Source organism: Pseudorasbora parva, chromosome 16 (assembly GCF_024679245.1).
Source record: "Pseudorasbora parva isolate DD20220531a chromosome 16, ASM2467924v1, whole genome shotgun sequence".
Classification (NCBI taxonomy): Eukaryota; Metazoa; Chordata; class Actinopteri; order Cypriniformes; family Gobionidae; genus Pseudorasbora; species Pseudorasbora parva.
In genome coordinates, this window is record NC_090187.1 from 33,937,421 (window position 1) to 33,958,563 (window position 21,143).

The following is a 21,143-nucleotide window of genomic DNA, read 5'->3' on the forward strand; positions in this document are numbered from 1 at the left end:
GGCTGGGGGGGCGACCATGAGTGGTCGCTCATCCCAGGGTCTATGGCAGGAACATCAGCGGCACTGGCACGTAAATCGGCTAGAGATGCTCGCAGTGTTTCTTGCATTGAAACAGTTCCTGCCCGACCTCAAGGGGCCACCATGTGCAGACAACACATCGGTGGTCGTCTATATAAATCACCAGGGGGGTCTGAGGTCCCGTCCGTTGGACAATTGGCACATCGGATCCTCCTGTGGGCCCAAGGGAAATTGCTGTCAGTCAGAGCAGTATATATCCCGGGGGTCCTGAATCAGGAAGCAGACAGCCTGTCGAGGCAGGGGCCGAGGCCCGGGGAATGGGGACTCCACCCAGAAGTGGTGGAGCTCCTATGGAAGGTATATGGGAGCTATTTGCTTCGGCGGAGAGTTCTCACTGCCCGCAGTGGTTTCTCTGACCCATCCAGCCCCGCTGGGGTGGATGCCATGGTACAGGGGTGGCCGAGGCTACCTCTGTACGCCTTCCCCCCGATTGTCTTGCTTCCAGGAGTTCTGGAGAGGGTACGCCGGGACGGGGCCCAGGTACTCCTAGTGGCTCCGTACTGGCCGACCCGAGTATGGTTTTCGGACCTGATATCTTTCCTGGAAGGCTCTCCGATGGAGATTCCGACCAGGAGGGATCTACTCTCTCAGGCGGGCGGGAGATTCCTGCACCCACGCCCAGAGATGTGGAAACTGTGGGCCTGGCCTCTGAGGGGGCTAGGCTCATAGAGGAGGGTCTCTCGGCCGAGGTCGTAGAGACCATCCTTCACTCCAGAGCTCCGTCCACGAGGAAACTGTACGCTCTGAAAGGGAAACTTTTCTCAGCATGGTGCAGAGAACGCCAGTGGGACCCAGTTAACTGCCCGGTTGGTACAGTGCTGGAGTTTCTGCAGGCAAGGTTCTCGGCAGGGTTGACCCCCTCCACAATAGAGGCGTACGTGGCGGCCTTGGGTGCCGTCCACGTCCCTTTGGGTGGAGTGTCTTGGGAAGACACCCTCTGATTACACGTTTCCTCCGTGGCACTTTAAGGTTGAGGCCTGTTATGCACTCATGTCTAGAGTTTGCGCCGGGGTTTTCTCATCCCAGGCCGGGTTATGTCCCCAAGGTTCCTACGAGCCCACGGGGCCCCATTACTCTTCAAGCATTCTGTCCTCCTCCTTTCACGACGTCAGACCAGGAAGATTAATCTGCTGTGCCCTGTTAGAGCACTAGATACTATGTCCACAGAGCTGCCAAGAAAAACTGTGGAGGAAAACTGATCAGCTGTTTGTCTGTTTCGGGCCCCCTAAGAAGGGGCCCCAGTATCTAAGCAGAGGATGAGCAAGTGAGTGGTCGAGGCCATCTCACTTGCTTATGAGGCTGCCGGGCAGCAGTCTCCACTGGCTGTCCGGACGCATTCAACCAGGGGTATGGCTGCTTCTTAAGCACTTTTGTCGGGGGCGTCCCTCCACGATATTTGTAAACGCGGCCGGATGGTCGTCTCCTTTAACTTTCGTCAGGTTCTATGAACTAGACCTGGCATCTACAGTTGGGGCACAGGTACTCTCGTAACCGTGTGCGCTTCGGCTTCACACATACGAGACACTTGGTCCTATGGCGATGTGGGTATAAGCGTTCTCACAGCGTTTCGACGCAGCTCGAGTTCCCCGAAAGGGAACGTCTCAGGTTACGTATGTAACCCTAGTTCCCTGAGGGAACGAGACGCTGCGTCGCTCTGCCATACTCCCGGCGTGTCCGTGATCACTTACTTCAGGCTTTATCAGAAGCTAGTTCCTGTTTGTGTTCGCGGACCTTTTATAGTCTCCGGTTGATGACGTCATCACGTCGGCGACGTCATCACGTCGGCGACGATCGATCTTTTTTCCGATGGAATGGTTCTACAGGCGCTTCACGACGCATTAACGCAGAGGCGTTCTCACAGCGTTTCGACGCAGCGTCTCGTTCCCTCAGGGAACTAGGGTTACATACGTAACCTGAGACGTTTTTTACACATGAAACATGAACTCATGTTATATTGCACACTGTAAACATAATCAAAGCTTCAAAAACACGCAAAGAATGGAACCTTTAATATTCATGTAAACACGGTTTGCTTGCATTGTCAGTTTACTGGTTTGCATGTAAACGGGGAAAACTGATTATTTCAATAAGCTGATTTTGAGTTATCAGCTTACTGGTGTGCATGTAAACACACCCAATGACGTATTAGAAGGGTGCACGCTGCCTCTATATGTACGCTGCTACATAGCCCCGCCGACCGACTCGTGGAACTAAACTGATCGCGTTACCGAGCAATAAACACACTGAAAATAGCAAGATAATCGTTTGTAAACAAGATACAGGTCGACACTGGATTTGCAGACATACTGAGATTAAAACACAATGCTGTGCCTTCTATATTGGATCCGACAGGAATGGTGCAGCACACTTATGTGAGTAAAATGTGTATTCTATATGCAATGGTATTGATTGTTACAGATTGTATTGATTATGTGTACGTGACGTGTCTAACAGAACATACCAGCACGCTGTCACAGGCTGGAGAATCCCTTATTTGTTGGTTCAGACTTCCAGAGCTTGCAAAGCCCAATGTCTCGGGGCTTTTACTTTTTTTGGTAACCTGTTTTCCAGACAGTTTACCAAACTGTAAGCCGTCAGCAGGCTGGTGAATTTTAAATAGTGAAATAACTTCATTTCTTGATTTCCGTTGTGTTTGAAGAGAGCGCACGCATGCACACGTGTGTGTGTGTGTGTGTGTGTGTGTGTGTGTGTGTGTGTGTGTTGCGCGTGTCGCGCTTATCCACCGATCGGGCGGCCAATTAATAAAAAGTATATATCAATCACGGGTGGATGAGAGATAAATCATTGTGTTTGTTTGATAAATACATTTTGAGATCAAGCCCCGTCAGAGCATTATTCCAGCCGCTTTCAAAACAAAACCTCCCTCATGTGAAGGCAGCTAAAGCTTATTAAATATGCAAATCTTTTCCAATCCTAGCCGTGGGCGTTTAATTTAAAGTCTTCAGTGCGGCACACCCATCAAAACCCAGCGTTTTGGAGAGACCCTCAAAGCCAGTGTAGAAAATAGCCTATTACTTATTAGTTATGATCTTTTTTTTATGTAAAAACTATGCAAACGTCATAAATTGAAATTTTTAAAAAGCCAGTTCATGACACCTTAAGATTATTCCTCGCCTGAAAGATATTCATAATGCTATTCATAGAGTGCCCTCTAGTGGAGACAATTAAATATGGTGGAAATATAAACCAACTTTTCAATGTTTATTTAAAATGTACACTAGTGTCCTCAAGTTTCTGGTCAGTAAGAGTTTTTTGTAAATAAATGAATACTTTTGTTAAGCAAAGATGCATTAAATGGTTCAAAATTTTACACAAAAAAAAATAATTTCAAATAAATGGTGTTCTTTTGAAATTTCTATTAAAGGTGTCATGAACTGGCTTTTAAAAAATATATATGTTGTTGTCTGAGGTCAACTAATAATGTTTGTGTGGTTTCACATTCAAAAACATCAACTAATAAGTAATAGGCTATTTTCTACACTGGTTTTGAGGCTCTCTCCAAAACGCTGGGTTCTGATGGTTGTGCAGCACTGGAGACTTGGAAGAAACGCCCACGGCTAGGATTGTATAATATTTGCATATTTAATGAGCTTCAGCTCCCCTGTCAGTTCAGGGAGAAGAGAGAGGAGAGAATGAGGAAGAATCGGCAACCAGTGTTATTATCTCGATCACAGGGCTCGTAAACGTCTTTATCAAAAAAACACAATGTTTTATTTCTCATCGACACGTGATTGATTGAACTATTATTTTTATATTACACATAGCCCGCAAGATCGGACGATATAAGTGCTAACCGCGCACACACACATACACGTTCGGTGCGCGTGCTGCCCTTCAGTTGTCATCTGTAGAGAGACTGAGAGAGAATAGCAGAACAAGAACGGAATATAATGAGATTCATCGGCCTGCCGGGTTTTGCGAGCCCTGGCCCATACGTGTCTGAGTCCAGCGTACTAAAGGTAGGCTCTATTAGACACGTACACATAAGCAAAACGATCTATAACAATGCAGTACTATTAAATATAAGAACACGTTTTAGTCACATGGTGTGTTGCACCATTCCTGTCGGATCCAAATCCAGCATCGACCGGAGATTTGTTTATAAACGATCCAGCAGTGAACTGAAGTCAATATGTCTTCCCCATGTGAGCTGGAACTTCATTAAAAATAAAGTTCAACCACTCATTCCTAATATTAGGATCAGAAGGAAGCTTATGCAGCGACTGTGTTCTTCCACAACCAGGAATAGCGCAATATCTTAATCTTCCTTGGCATGAAATTGTTGTTGACCAGCTAGCACGAGCCCTCCATGAGTCGGTGGGCGAGGCTACTGGATTAGACGCGATGTAGATTCTGTATAGGTGGTGTTTCGTGGCGCACTGACGTCAGTATGAAGCACAGGACCGTTTGCTGAGTCTGGTGTCTATATAAAGTTTTCAGCTCTGAAACTTAGAGGATATTCTTATATTACCATGACTGTAAGTGCAAAAGGTTTGTCTTTTATTTTGTAATGTGGAATAGGTGTTTCCTGATAGTTGGTCACGTGTGTAGGTGGGTATTTACCTGAGTGTTTCCTGTTATGGCGCATGGATCGTGTAGAGGGGGGGTGAGGAGTGAGGAATGCTCACCTTTTGTTGACCGTTTTGTATTGGCTTGTACCCTTTCATCATGGCAATAAAACGTTCCTGTTTTATATGTTAAAATGCATGGAAACGCGTCACAAAAGTCTCCTGCTGCTTAGCCTCTCAGCGGCTATAGGCTGCCGCTACATTAGTCAACAAAAGAATGCACGCTATTTTGGGACATGGAACGTGAGTTGGAAACAGCGGTATTTGCCCAGACACAGTATGCCGGTGCGGATGCACACCGTGAAGTGGATCAAGGGACGCGACGCACATGAAAACGGCAGAAGAGGTATGTCCGCGATTTAAATGGATTGTGTCAGTGTCGCTGTGGTTGAAGACTCTGTTACTGTTGTTGCGTTGAATGGCTCTCACGTGCTGTCTCATGACGCTCATTCATTCATTCATGTTTGGCTCTGTGTGCGCTGAATTCGGCGCCGATTGGAATTGAGTCATTTGTTTGGTGTGTTGGAGGATGAACTCTGAGGATATGGAGCACACCGCTGATAGCGGCAAACGAGAGCTTAAGCCCACGGCAAAAGCCCTGGTGATCAAAATTGAAGCTTTGCAAAAGGATCGCAAGAGTAAAGTGAATAAAGTGAAGAACATGATTGTGTCAATGAAAGAGCTGATGAAATGTGATGACAACCTGACTCAAGTTTGCTCAATGCTAAAAATGATACAATTGCTGATGGCCGATGCATCTGTGCTACATAAAAGTGTACTGCCTCTATTACCTCCAGAGGAACAAATCAAACAAAATGGCTGGTTTGACTCTATTTCTAAACACTATAATGGCTTTGTAGAAGATGTTAAACTATGGACGACTGAAGTTGGGAAGCAAAATCCCTGCACTGCTCTTCCTGATATTGATGAATCCAGGATTATGGAAGTGGATGCAATAAATCATGGGATTCATCCATCTGATATTTTACCCCCTAATGAAGTTGTATCCACAACACATGATGATCAGCTCTCTAGTGCACATCTACATGCTGGAATGGATCCTGAGGATGAAATTCAACCAATGGACAGTGTTTCAAATATAAGCGGTAAAAGGTCTACTAGAGTGACATCTCATGTATCTAGATCCAATCGATCTTCCGTTTCTTCCATTCGACTTAAGGCTGAGGCAGATGTGGCTGCCTTATTGGCATCTCAACAAATGCTGCAAATGAAACACGAATTAGAGGAGCAAGAGGAACAGTTGAGGCGGAGGAAGGAAAAACTGGACTTGGAAACGAAATTAGCAGAGTCAATGGCCAGGGTAAAGGTGTATCAAGATGTGCATTATGAATCTCATACATCTGCGAATCCAATTGTGTCTAAGCCTCTTCAGCCAAACGTGGAGCCATTTGTTCCTTTGACTGGCGTGCCAGTTGCATCGGAGTCCTTGTCTGCATCTCGTATTACACATGTTGATAAAACACAGAGGATTTCACATAATTCTCAATCTCAGTCATTTCAACAACAACAAGTATCCACCAGATCAAAAATGAAATCTTCACAATCTGCATTGCCTAATATGTCATCATTTGATGAGCAGAATATTGGATATGCTCATGGATCAAGTTTTCATAACGATGTGAGTCACCCAAGCATGCTTCAGCTCATTGGTAAGCAAAATGAAATAGCTACTTTATTGGTGAAACAGCATAACTTGTCTTCACTACCACCTAGAGAAATTCCGTACTTTGACGGAGATCCATTGCGCTTTCGTGAATTTATGCGTTCATTTGAGGAGGTGGTGGAAAAGAAAGCAGACAGCCCTGGGGATTGTTTGCACTTCTTGGAACAATATACACGTGGACAGCCTAAAGAACTTGTTAGAAGTTGCCAGCACATGAATCCTTCTCAAGGTTACCTAAGGGCCAAGGCTTTGTTGAAGGAGAACTTTGGCAATGAAGTAAAAATAGCTGCTTCATATTTGGAAAGAGCTCTTTCATGGAAAGCTATAAAATCTGAAGATGCTAAGGCTTTACAAGAGTATGGTCTTTTCCTAAGAAGTTGCTGCAATGCTATGCAAGACATTCACTATATGAATGAGCTGAATCTCACCACCAATATGCAAGTTATCCTCTCAAAACTTCCTTATAAACTTAAAGACAAATGGAGAGTCGTGGCATATGAGTTAAAGGAACGACGCCATAATCAGACCACCTTTTCTGACATTGTGGATTTCATTGAAAGACAGGTAAAAATTCTCTCTGATCCTGTGTTCGGTAATATTCAGGATGCATTACCCGTTGGAGGTAGAAAGGTGAATACCAGAATAATTCAGCCAAAATCCAGAAGCACTTTTGCTACTGCTATTACTGCTATGCCTGAAATGAAAGAACAGAGTAAGATAACAACTAACATAACCTGTTTCTTCTGTGGTGGTGAGCACCCACTGGATGTTTGTAATAAACTTACTAAAAGAGGTCACAGAGAAAAGATGAACTTCCTGATGACTAGAGGAATTTGCTTTGGTTGCTTGCATACAGGACACATCAGCAGAGACTGTAATAGGAGAAGTATCTGTAGTATATGTGGTCTTAAACACCCTAGTCTTCTTCACATCTATTCTTATGAGAAGGAAAACACTTCAAACAGGAAGAAAGTCGAATTCAAGCCAGCAGTAGACAGTGCTATGGTCTCTCTTCAAACCAGTGGCCTTACTGGGGCTGGTAAAGACATCTGTGCCTTATCTATCGTTCCAGTATGTGTAAAATCAAAGAATGGAAACTGTGTGGTGAGGACGTATGCTTTTCTTGATTCGGGAAGTTCCGCCTCTTTCTGTACTGAAAGTTTGATGAACAAGCTCAACCTCCCTGGGAAGCGAGTTAATATTCTTCTCAGAACGATGAGTCAGGATAAAGCAGTTGCTAGCTATGTTCTGAAAGACTTGGAGGTTTCTGGGTTGAATCAAAATTATTATTGTGCGTTGCCTGAAGTTTACACACAAAAGACCATGCCTGTGACTACAGCAAACATTGCCTCACAAAAAGATCTCGAATGTTGGCCTCATTTGAGTCATATCTGCTTACCCACAATTAATTCAGGCGTTGAGCTTTTGATTGGAGCTAATGTTCCAGTAGCATTGGAGCCTTGGGAGATTGTACATAGTCAGGGCAATAGCCCATTTGCTATAAGAACTATGTTTGGATGGACCGTTAATGGACCACTGAAAGGCGCTGGCTTAAATAAAGATGATGATGCTGCTGCCCATCTTCCTGTGACTGTAAATAGGATTGCAGTAATGAAGTTGGAAGAGTTGTGGAAGCAGCAGTTTAAGTTCGATTTTCCCGAGACTGCTCATGAAGAATTGACAGGAATGTCGAAGGAGGATCAGCAGTTTATGGATTTTGTGTCCCATTCAGCAAGGCTGAACAATGGTCACTATTACATCGGTCTACCATTCAGAAATACTGAAGTAGTCATGCCAATGAACAGGAGAATCGTAGAACAACGAGCTTTAACACTTCAAAAAAGGTTTAAGGTGAATTCTTCCTTTCATGCAGATTACACCACCTTTATGGAGGACGTCATCCATAAGGGTTATGCAGAAAGGGTACCTGTGGCCGAACTGGAGAGACGTGATGGGCGTTTGTGGTATATACCTCATCATGGTGTATACCATGCTAAAAAACACAAGATCAGGGTTGTGTTCGATTGTGGAGCTTCTTATCAGGGTACATCACTGAATAATAAGCTTCTGCAAGGTCCCGATTTAACCAGTTCATTGGTGAGTGTGCTCGTACGATTTAGACTGGAATCTGTTGCTTTGATGGCCGACATTGAATCCATGTTCCATCAAATACGAGTTTGCCCAGAAGACTGCGATCTTTTGAGATTCCTGTGGTGGCCAGAAGGTAACATAGATGGTAGACTGGAGGAATATAGAATGGTGGTTCATTTATTTGGAGCTACATCATCACCGAGTTGCTCAAGTTTTGCATTGAGGAAATGTGCTACGGATCAAAGGGATCTATTTGACTCAAGGACATTGGATGTTGTTTTGAATAACTTCTACGTGGATGATTGCCTTGTATCCATACCTTCTGAATCAGATGCTGTGCAATTGTACAAGGATCTTACTAGTATGTGTGCCAAAGGAGGTTTCCATCTAACAAAATGGATGAGTAACAGCCGGACCGTACTGGGTGCTATACCCGAAAAGGACAGAGAGAAGAAGGTAAAGGACCTGGACTTGGATCGTGACACTTTGCCACTTGAAAGGGCATTAGGAGTGCAATGGTGTGCTGAATCGGATGCCTTTAATTTCAAAGTGGTGGTTAAAGATAGACCTCTTACCAGGAGAGGAATTCTCTCAGTGGTCAGCTCCATCTATGATCCGCTGGGGTTCTTATCCCCTGTGATTTTATCTGCCAAGAGGATACTGCAAGATCTATGCAGAGAGGGAATAGGATGGGATAATGTTATTCCTCCAGTGTATGTTCAACGTTGGATGAATTGGCTGGATGATCTGCATCGCTTGGAGAGTTTTTTGGTTAAAAGATGTTTGAAGCCTGATGGATTTGGAGAAGTTACATCTGCTGAAATGCATCATTTTTCAGATGCTAGCGAGCAAGGATATGGTGTAGTGTCCTATCTGTTGCTTCGTAATAACCAGCAACTGGCATATTCTACTCTTCTAGTAAGTAAGGCAAGAGTTACACCATTAAGACCCATTACAATTCCTCGCCTGGAACTTACCGCTGCCACGCTTGCTAGTCGTATCGACCAGATATGGACAAAAGAACTCAAGATGCCCTTTCAAGATTCCGTTTTTTGGACGGATAGTACTTCAGTACTCAAATATCTTCGAAACAAGACCTCCAGGTTCAAGTGCTTTGTGGCTAATAGAGTATCCGAAATTCTGAAGGTTTCTGATGTATCACAGTGGAGATACGTTAATTCATCAAACAATCCAGCAGATGTGGTGTCTAGAGGACTGAAAGTGGATTCTTTCTTGAAGGATGAGAGGTGGATTTCTGGTCCCCCATTTCTTGTTCGACCCAAGGAAGAGTGGCCAATGGATCCTACCGATAGGGATGTAATACCATCTCATGATCCTGAGATAAAAAGGACTGCTTTGGTAAACATGGTAGAAGTCAAAGACGAATTTGACTCTGTATCATGCCTCCTTAATTACTTTTCTTCTTGGATTCGACTGAAGAAAGCTGTATCATGGATCCTTCGTCTGAGAAAAATCTTGATGGATCTCAGCAAGGAAAGGAAACGACTGCAGACTGCTCTTGTTCTCTCTGGGGCAGATCCATATCTACAGGGGACAACTATTATTAAAGAAATGCAGAAGTTCAAATCTACTGTGTGTAGGGACTTGCTTTCTTTGGGAGAGCTAGAAAGGGCTGAAACGGAAATCATCCGATTTTCTCAAAGGAAGAGATTTCCTGAAGAACTGATCAGTCTACAAAGGGATGGAGTAGTCAAGCGAAATAGTCCTCTTTATAGTCTTAATCCAATACTTCAGTCTGATATCATCAGGGTTGGAGGACGTTTGGATAAAGCATTGATTTCTGAAGACGCTAAGCACCCAATCATATTGGCCAAAGACTTGCACATCTCTGACTTGATTCTGCGTCAGATTCATGAAGAAGTGGGGCATGGTGGACGGAACTACATGTTGGCTACCCTTAGACAGCGATATTGGATCCCTGGAGCGAGTGTAGCCATAAGAAAGGTTTTATCAAAATGTGTAGTGTGCAGAAGGTTCAATGGAATTGCAGGTCAGCAACAGATGGCTGATCTACCTCTAGATCGAGTTTCACCGGACAAACCACCCTTTACTTATGTCGGAGTGGATTGTTTCGGTCCCTTTGAGGTAAAGCGAGGAAGAACCATCTTAAAGCGCTATGGAGTCATCTTCACCTGCTTGACCATTAGAGCTGTTCATATTGAAATGATTGCTTCACTGGATACAGATTCATTCATTCATGCTCTGAGACGTTTTATTGCTCGACGAGGGCAAGTGATTGAGATGCGTTCAGATAATGGAACGAACTTTGTCGGGGCTGAGCGTGAGTTACAAGAGGCGATCCAAAATTGGAATCACAGTCAGATCAATAGTATTCTTCTTCAAAAGAATATAAAATGGACATTCAATCCTCCTACCGGCTCACATCATGGAGGGATCTGGGAAAGGCTCATCAGATCAATAAAGAAAATATTGAATTCTGTTCTTCGAGGGCAAAGTTTGGATGAAGAAGGTCTTCATACCCTTTTGTGCGAAGTAGAATCCATACTTAATAACCGACCCATAACCCGATCATCAATGGATCCTAATGATTTGGAAGCCTTGACACCGAATCATCTTCTCCTTCTAAAAACAAAGCTTACTTTACCACCTGGATTGTTTGAGAAGGAAGATTTGTTTGCGCGTCGACGATGGCGCCAAATTCAATACCTGGCCAACTTATTTTGGAAAAGATGGATTGGTGAATATCTACCCCTTCTACAGGAACGCCAAAAGTGGATGGTAAAGACCCGTAATCTTCAGCTGGGAGATATCGTACTGGTAGTGGATGAAAATGCTCCCAGAAGTTCCTGGATCATGGGCAAGATTATTCACACAATACAGGACAAGAAAGGATTCACTCGGCAAGTGAAAATCAAAACTATGAGTACCTGCTTGACCAGACCAATTACAAAAATATGTCGTCTTCTCGAAGCTGAGAAATCTAAAGACTAATTATGACTGTGACATTTGAGAGCTCTCAACTGACCCTTTTGACTTTTGACTATGACTTGGACTTGATTGCATTATTGACGATTGACTTTACTGACTTGGACTAGACTTGAACATTTACTCTTACTCAGCTACAAGGATGAACTAAAATGAACATTTGAGTATTTTGGACACACACATACATGCGCACACACACACCCATACACACACTTATTTTCACATTTCTTGAAGTGTTGTGTAAAAAAAAAAAAAAAAAACTGCAACAATGATTTATGTAATGTCCATGTTTTTTTTTATTGTTTGTATTGTAATCGTGTTGGTGATTATTACAGATTTCAGTTGTGTAATAATCAGGGGCTGGAATGTAAGTGCAAAAGGTTTGTCTTTTATTTTGTAATGTGGAATAGGTGTTTCCTGATAGTTGGTCACGTGTGTAGGTGGGTATTTACCTGAGTGTTTCCTGTTATGGCGCATGGATCGTGTAGAGGGGGGGTGAGGAGTGAGGAATGCTCACCTTTTGTTGACCGTTTTGTATTGGCTTGTACCCTTTCATCATGGCAATAAAACGTTCCTGTTTTATATGTTAAAATGCATGGAAACGCGTCACAAAAGTCTCCTGCTGCTTAGCCTCTCAGCGGCTATAGGCTGCCGCTACAATGACCTTTTGTATATTACAAGCTCAAGTGAAAGTTGATTCCTCAATTCATCACCCCTTTAATCAAAGAATCCTGAAAAACAGTTATTTTAAATGCTACTAATATTTCACAACATTACTGTTTTTTACAAAACAGACTTTTTTCAAAACCATTAAAAAATCTTACAGACCCCAAACATTTGAATGGTAGTAGTGTTACTGTTATCTAAATGTGTTATTTGTTATAACTTGCATCATTATTAATTTTCCTCCATTAACTTTTTTTTTTTACTGAAAAATGTTGCAGTCTCTCAGACAACAGTATAAGTGATCAGGCTGGAGAGAAGCTACTGACAGCTCTATCCCGTTGCAGAGCTCTTCAGAAACTACAGTAAAACATTTACTTTATTTAATTGATGTGTGATATTACACTCTCAGAAAAAAGGTGTAAAAGATGTCACTGGGGTGGTACCTTTTCAAGAAGTATGCTTTTTTTTTTTTACCTAAAGGGTGTATATTGGTACCTTAAAGGTACATATTAGTACCTAAAGTGTAAATGTTAGTATTTAAAACGAACAAGAGTGTACCTTTTGAAAAAGTACTGCCCCAGTGGCAGCTTTTGCACCTTTTTTTCTAAGAGTGTACTTCAAAATCAGTAGCTGACCATTCTTCATTATTTTGTTTTCACAGGCTGTCCAAAAACCAGCTCGGTCAGGCCAGTGCCGCTAAACTATCTCAAATCCTTCCGTTACTCCCTCAGCTTTCAGAACTCAAGTAAGCCATGCGTATTGTGGTCTACATAGTAAATAATGTGCATTAAAAAGATATTAGCAAAATGGTGATTTTCTTTTAATTTATAATTTATTTTATTTTATTTTTTTAGTTTGTCAGAGAATCGGTTTGACCCACAAGGATCTGTGGCTCTGTGTGAAGGTCTCATGAGCATGAAAGCACTGAAAATACTACAGTAAGACACTAAATACAGAGTCACATATATGATCGATTTGCTCACACACTACTGTTCAAAAGTTTTCTTCTTTAAAGAAATATTCACTTTTATTCCGCAAGGATGCATTAAGTTGATCAAGTAAAGACATTAACAGTGTTACAAAGGATTTCTATTTCAAATAAATGCTGTTTATTTCAAACAGCAAATAACATTTCTATTTATCAGATAAGTTTTTGTTTTTTTTTTTGGGGGGGGGGGGGGGGTCATGATTTCCACAAAAATATTAAGCACTACTACTATAAGTTACTATTTGTCCTTCAGTTTGACTTCAATTGGGTGTTCTGATCTGGATGGTGTGGCATCATCCCTCAAACACTGTCCATCCATAGAAGATGTCAGGTGGGGTCAGATATTTTTAAACTTCTTTAAATTATGTATTTGACTCATAAATGCATGGACCCACATATTTAATTATTCTGGTCCCTTCTTGGTTTTTTTTCCAGCTTGTCATGGAATGGATGTGGTGACAGTCTTGCATTGACACTGGCTAAGATTCTGCCCCTGTGTACAAAGCTGAAACGACTTGAGTAAGTGCTTGGGGGCTTGCAGTGAAGGTTTAACATTGTGGTTGATTAGATGTTGTATTTACAGTATGCTAATATTATTGAAACTAATTATTGCAGCCTGGAGGCCAATAAAATAACCACGGCAGGAGCAACAGCGATAGCCAAATGCCTCCCATCATGCACCTCCATCAAAGTAATAAGGTATGTCTAGCATATATACTCTTGATTGGAGTTTGCGTTATTAATAAGAATCAACTGGTAGAACTGCTTGACAATATGCCATCAAATCTGAGCTTCTCTACATTTGTCACTTTATACAGACTCTGGAGGAACCCAATTGCCAAAGATGATGAGAGTCTAAAAGATCAGAGGCTGAACTTTTCATCAGTTTAACCACTTACAGTAAAACACAAAATTATTCAGACACCAGATATATTTTTTAAATATTTTTTCTAGATGGTGCAGGACACTATAGTTCATTTATGTAAGAGAGGATAGCACAATAAAGTGTCTGAATACATTTTGATTTGACAGTAAGTTCTCTTTTCAATTATTTTTTTCTTTCCTTTTTATATTGTTAATTATATTACTGTTCTGTTATGCTATTAGCGGTTTAACATATAAGTTATTTAATCGGGGAACACATTACCTCATTAGAACAATTCATTACACCAAACAACACACTTTCCAGCTGTTCAGGGACTGGAATCATTTAATGTCCATCTAATGCAAACAGTAGGTTCTGGACATTAAAGAAAAAGAGCAATGATGTGACAAATCTGTGCCAAAAAAAAGCATAGTTAACTTATATTTACAATTAGCTAGTTGTAGCACAGTGAAGGAGACAGCTCTCTTGTAAAGGTCAGCACAATCATACTTTTTGCTGATACACTGATCTAAGTTTTCTTGAAGCTCAGAGCCCGTCCTCCATTAGTGGCATTCATGCACTGATCCACCCTGGACTCCACCACATTGTGTTCTCCTTTAAATTACATATTTATGTCTGGATTTTATTCAATCTTTTCAACTTTTGTCTATTAAAACATTTTTATTTTTATTTGTAAAGTGCTTTACTCAACTTGTAAGTTGAAAATTATCGGTGCTTGTGTCACTGGTAAATGCACAGCTATTCTTTCTTGTACTTGCACTGATCAATTTGCATTTATGCTACTCATCTATTGTGTTTTTTTTATGTGTTCTGAAATTATAAATAAAACTGTTCGTCATAAAACTCATATTTTGGACAATAGTTTATTTATCTGATCTCTATAGAATATATATAATAGAGTGTCTTCTATTGTTATTGTATGATTATAATATATTTCAGAATGGCAGGTAGGTTGCGGTAATCTGATTTATAAGATAAACTAAAAAATTGCACAATACTATATTTCTATAGTAGGACTGCATTTCTAGGACCCTAGTTTTTTTTTTGTGACAGGCTCACTAGCCAATTCTACACCAACAGAAGCAACCTGATTCAAACTTCAAACAAACAGATGCAAAGAAATTATAAAAATGTTATGATTTTCCTAGCTTATTTTCAACATAAGCACAAGCGTGACCATTTTAAACTTGAATGTGCGAGGCTGTTGGCAGTTATTATTTAGCTGTGCAAAAACGGTTCATTGTGCTGCTGGATGTTGTAAAATTGTATTTGTTTTCAAATTATTTTAATTAATTAACGTAATAACATACACACTAATTTGTAGAGAAATGGTTTGACTGTTTACTGCACTATGAAGTGTCACATCAGACGGAATTTACAACTGAAGTCTCGCACATACACCCGAAAGAATCTTTTAAAAAACTTCAAAAACTAAATATAAAACCAGAATACAGTTGCTCATATATTGAAACAAATTAGGTTAAATATTTCAAGAGGGTTACAAACAGGTATGTTTAGAGTTAGGGGTTGGTTATACCAGTGTTGGGTCTAAAAAAGAATTTAATTTTTTTTACATATTTTTACATTTTTAGATTTATTACATCTTTAACTGTGTAATTAGATTAATGAACTAATTACGCTCTCTAAAAAGTATTGGATTACTTACTATTACTTTCCAAATCCTATCAACCTCGAACAATACAAGGATAGACATAAATATATATATATATATATATATATATATATATATATATATATATATATATATATATATATATAATAGGCCCGTCAAATGATTAATCGCATCCAAAATAAAAGTGTGTGTGTGTGTGTGTGTGTGTGGGTGTATATATATATATATATATATATATATATATATATATATATATATATATATATATATATATATATATATATATATATATATATATATATATATATATATATTGGCTGCAATTAATCGTGATTAATCATTTGGCAGCACTAATTAAAAACATTAATTTTAACATACAATTTTGATGTTAAACCCATTATTGTTTCCTATATAATGATTATATAGTCTATACTGTATTTAATTAAATCAGAAGTAACTAATTAAATTACAGAAAAAATATTTTTTAATTTACGTTTTCTTTTGAAAATAAATAAAATGTATTCATAATAAAATGAATGTTATTATATTACTTAGTAATTAAACAACTAAATAATTCCTGAAAAATATTAAAATACATACAGAATTGAAAAGTAAGTGCTAAAAAATAGTAAAAGCTGCGCTAAAATCTACCCTTCTCAAAAAAAAATTTCTGACTTTTTTGCATACTGCAATACTACTGCTAGATGGCAGTAAAGCAACACTGGTAAATCTGATAAGAACGTGGACCACAATTCTCTTAAAATACTGTTCACCTGGGTAAAATCACACACGTCAGCCACTATGATGGCATTACGTGATATACAACATAATAAAGAAAAACATTGTAGATGCTAGCTGTCAACGATGATGATTGTAATGACGAGCAAATCGACGAGTCAATGCCAAATTAAAAATATCTCCCTACAATGGATGGACTAAATTATTATTATTTTTTATGAATTATTTTACACATTAGTGACAGAATGGAATTCGGTCGGATGAAACATAAATAACGTGTAAGTAAAAAAATATATATATTTAAAAAAATATATAAGTTTTCCTCACAAGTTCTTCAGAACAATGCGCGCGTGTTTCTGTGGTTTTTAGCAAAATACATCAAGAAACGACAGGCACAAATGTGAAACAAGTGTGTTACTTTCTTTTCCTCTCCTCGTTTTCATCTTTTTTTCGAAGGTGGCATAGCTCAGAAAAGACTAGCTCGTGGTAATGACAGATGTGGACACGGGCGGAGTTCAGAGCTGTGAAAACTACACAACTGTTGGTTCATTGAGCGCGCTGCACGCGCTTTAGCAGGGCGAAGCGCTTTCTTCTTTAACGCTGTTTACCTTCAGATATATGCATTGGGATCTTTTTTTTTCTTTTTCTTTTTTGGCTGGATAATGCAATCAACCCACAATCCTTTTGACACGCACAGTTGCTGCCACCAACACTAAATAACGACAGAAGACGCTGAAGAAAAGTAGGTTGCGTATTGCGCGAGAGCTTCGAGAGGTGAGTTATTATTGAGTTATACAGTGACTTCACGAAGTAATAATTTCCATTCACAAACACGCAGGGTTTGTTACATTTTAACGTCTGAAAGGAAGTAATATGAGCATAAAGAGTTCCGGTGTGGACGATGAAGAGAACAACACTGAGAACCAAAAAACAACAAAACAAAAAACCCCGAATAATAATTATGCCTTACAAAAGCACCAGAACAACTAACGATAACTCTGATGATAAATAATGAGAACTTTTAAAAATACAGTTACCAAATCTGCCAACTTCTTAGAAATGTCTTCATTTGAAGGGTGAATTGATATTTTAAAAAAGACCATCCCAATGACAAAAGTCGCCCAGTGTGTGATGCATGTTTGGAAAATATATGTGTAGGGCCTATATTTCTTCAAACTACAGATTGAATTAATCTTAAAATGTCAAGTTGTGTAACCTTCACGTATAAAGTAGCCTACTACACTTTCCTTGCACCTTCAATTATAAAATACTGTAATATTTTACAACAAATTTGCTTGGCTGTTAGTTGTGGAGAAATAGTAGCCTAATAAAACACTAGTTATGCTAGCAATTGTTCGTTAACCTTTTTAATGAGATGCTTATCATATAAAAGGTTTATGCAAATTTTGTTTGTATGGATTGCATTTTTAATGTAATGTAAAATAACAATTCATAGACCCAGGCAAAAAGAGCAGCCCTTCATTGACCCAGTTGCTGTTTGCTTAAGGTTTTTTTTTTTTTTTTTGCAGTTAGAGAATTTTTAACTGCATGTACAGTAGACCGCCACAACCTCCATTCATACTGTTCTTAGTTAGCCATTATAAACTTTTTTCTCATCACTATGGCTCAACACCATCTTATAGAGTAAACAGGATGTTGCACTTTGTAATCTTCAGGTGAAGCTTTGATTTGAGAGTTGAGCAAAATGATGATGCTTAAACTGCAACACAAAGTCACACAGATGCTTGAATAATGTTGACACAGTTGATAAAGTATAACAAAGCTGGTCCAGAGTTTTTTAGTAAACAAATTAAGCACAAAAAGCAAACAATTATTATTATTATTATTATTAATAAGAGAATATTTACTGCAAACTTTGACATTAAAGAACAAATTGAAGAGTGAATTGACATCAGATACTTTAGATCTTCATCTGTGCTTCTAATGTGCACACTTTATCCCATGAACCAAGATAATGTGCAACAATATGACAGGGAAATGATGTAATTATGTTGTAATTGTTAAAGTCCACTGAATGGAAAGTCTAGATGTTGTTTTCGATTTATGGTGGTTTAGGTTCCATGTCTGAAGGACAGGAAGCCAAATTAAATCACTGTTATTTTGGAGTGTTGCAAAATAAATGATGTACACTACAGAGAAAGGTTGTGTTTATTATGGGTTACATCTCTTTTTCCTTTGTTTAAGGGAATGTTCAGAATTTAAAACAAGTGAAGCTTGCGATTACCATTTCAATTCCCTAAAGCAAACTGAAATGGTAATTCACTCACAATGGAAGTCTAAGAGCAAGGCAGAAGTGACGCTCATACTTTTGTTAATGTTATTCATTTAATATAAATTATTAATTATTACATACAAAAATGTTTTGTTTGAGCAAAAAAGTTAGTCAAAACAACCCTGTGATAAACTAGATGTTTCCAAGTAAACAGTGTAATTAGCCTATGTCAAATCTCTTTCAGTTATTATTTCACATTTATATCAAACTTACTATTTACTTACATGGTCAAAACAGGAGTTGAAGTATCATGCAAATATCTTTTAGCCAATCACATGGCAGCAACTCTATGTATTTAAGCATTTAGCTAAACATGGTCAAGGCAATCTGCTGAAATTCAGACTGAGCATCAGAATGGGGAAGAAAAGTGATTTAAGTGACTTTGAACCTGAGATGGTAGTTGATCCCATATGTGCTGGTCTGAGTATTTAGGAAACTACTGATCTACTTGGATTTTCACGCAAAACCCTCTCCAGGGTTAAAGAGAATGGGCCGAAAAAGTGAAAAGTCCTGGGGGCAAAAATGCCTTGTTGATGTCAGAGGAGAATGGCCAGACTGGCGGATAGAGAGGCAACAGTAACTCAAATATCACTTGTTACAAATGAGGTCTGCAGAAGAGCATCTCTGAATGCACAACATGTCAAACCTTGAAGCAGATGAGCTACAGCAGCAGAAGAACACGCCAGTGCCTCTCCTGTCAGATAAGAACAGGAAACTGAGGCTGCAATTTGCACGGGCTAACCAAAATTGGACAGTTAGAAGATTGGAAAAAACGTTGCCTGGTCTGATGAGTCTCGATTTTTGCTGTGCCATTCAGATGGTAGAGTCAGACTAAGGTGTAAACAACATGAAAGCATTAATCCATAAGGCTTTGTATCAATGGTTCAGGCTGCTGATGGTGGTGTAATGGTGTGGGGGATATTCTTGGCACACTTTGTGCCACGTAGTACCAACTGAGCATTGTTTAAACGCGTCTGCCTACCTGAGTATTGTTGCTGACCACAACATATGTCCATCCCTTTATGAACACAGTGTACCCATCTTCTGATGGCTATTTCCAGCAGGATAACGTGCCATCTCATGAAGTTTAAATCAACTCAAACAGGTTTCTTGAATATGACTGAGTTCTCTGTACTCAAATGGCCTCCACAGTCACCAGGGTTCGGTTCTTCGTACCTCGCTTAATACATCTGAGATGATTTGACAGATCCCAGATCTTTTAATCGTGATAACTGATCTCTGGCTAATTTGGTTCTTCTAACAAATTTGTGGATTGGATTTAAATATCTGGATTAAGTTATCTAAGATTACTGCACGTTCCTGTGTTCAGTGAAGAGGGCAGATGCATCAGCACTCGAAACCACGATCAGCAATGCAGCGATTGGCTGGCGGCAAGACAGCAACGTAATGGCATCATATAATTAAAAAAGCCACCTGGCATTAAAAAAAGAAAAAACTAACATTTCTGGACCTTTATAAGAAAACAGCCAAGTGATCGAAACGACATAAAAGTTAAAATAGATAAATGATAAATGTTTTTTTTTGTTTTTTTAACATGATTCCAAATTATTTATATTCACGATTTTATAGTATTTGTAATATAAACCCTTTATATTTTTATTTAAATGTTGTAATTAGCAAATAATTTGATTCAATTTGAAAAAAAAATTTGAAGCAGATTTGTTACGTGACAGCATTAGATAAAGTTTCTTAAGGGTCAAGATCAAGTTATCTGCATCTCCTGCGCTGCGGAGGATAACTGTACAACATGTGTGTAAACTTCCAATAAAATTATAAAATTATTCCATCACAAATAAATCTCTCAATAAAGTGGCTGTCTATAGTATTATACACCTTTTACACAAAGGTGTAGTATTATACACCTTTTACACAACATTATAATATTATTTTAAGTATTATCTCAAAATGCAATCTAATCCTGTTTACATGAAATAAGCTTCTCCCGAGCAGGTTTAAGCTTATGGACTTGTTGCTATGACAACAAGTCCAGGATGAGCATTGCAGGAACCAAACAATCTGAGATCATGCTAAATCATCAATATTCAAATCCAGCTAACTGAGTTAGCGACGAACGAAGAACGGACCCCTGACCTCAACCCAATAGATCCCCCTTGGGTTATCATGGATAAGCAGCTGACACATCTGCAGCAACTGTGATGCTATCATGTAAATATGGACCAAAATCCATCCCGAGGAGTGTTTCCAGCACCTTGCTGAATAGATAGATTATCTATTGCTCTCATGCAGTTTATATGTTGTTCATGATCCAACAATTAAATTATATATATTTTTATGTCTAGAGTCTGCATTATTCATTATGACTTCAGTATGAGCAATATAATCATTGAAATGGTTAATATAATCAGAACAGTATACTATACACTTGTTTTCCACTTGTTAATGTCTAGCTGTGTATTATCCGGCACTGCACCTTGGAGATAAGTGATGAAGTGTTGAGTTGATGATCACTAGAGGTTAAATCATCTCGGAAATGTTTTGGCATATTGAC

General features: G+C 39.4%; 1 protein-coding gene across 1 annotated transcript in view; it reads left to right on the top strand.

Annotated features, from left to right (window-relative positions):
• Nucleotides 1–14,796, top strand: part of nlrc5 (NLR family, CARD domain containing 5) — a 44,380-nt gene extending 29,584 nt beyond the window's left edge. The window contains exons 38-44 of the mRNA XM_067420418.1: nt 12,354–12,437; nt 12,737–12,820; nt 12,930–13,013; nt 13,317–13,394; nt 13,499–13,582; nt 13,679–13,762; nt 13,882–14,796. Of these exons, the coding sequence (XP_067276519.1) occupies nt 12,354–12,437; nt 12,737–12,820; nt 12,930–13,013; nt 13,317–13,394; nt 13,499–13,582; nt 13,679–13,762; nt 13,882–13,954 (571 nt within the window). The 3' untranslated portion in view covers nt 13,955–14,796. The remainder of the gene's footprint in view (nt 1–12,353; nt 12,438–12,736; nt 12,821–12,929; nt 13,014–13,316; nt 13,395–13,498; nt 13,583–13,678; nt 13,763–13,881) is intronic.
• The last annotated feature ends 6,347 nt before the right edge of the window (nt 14,797–21,143 follow it).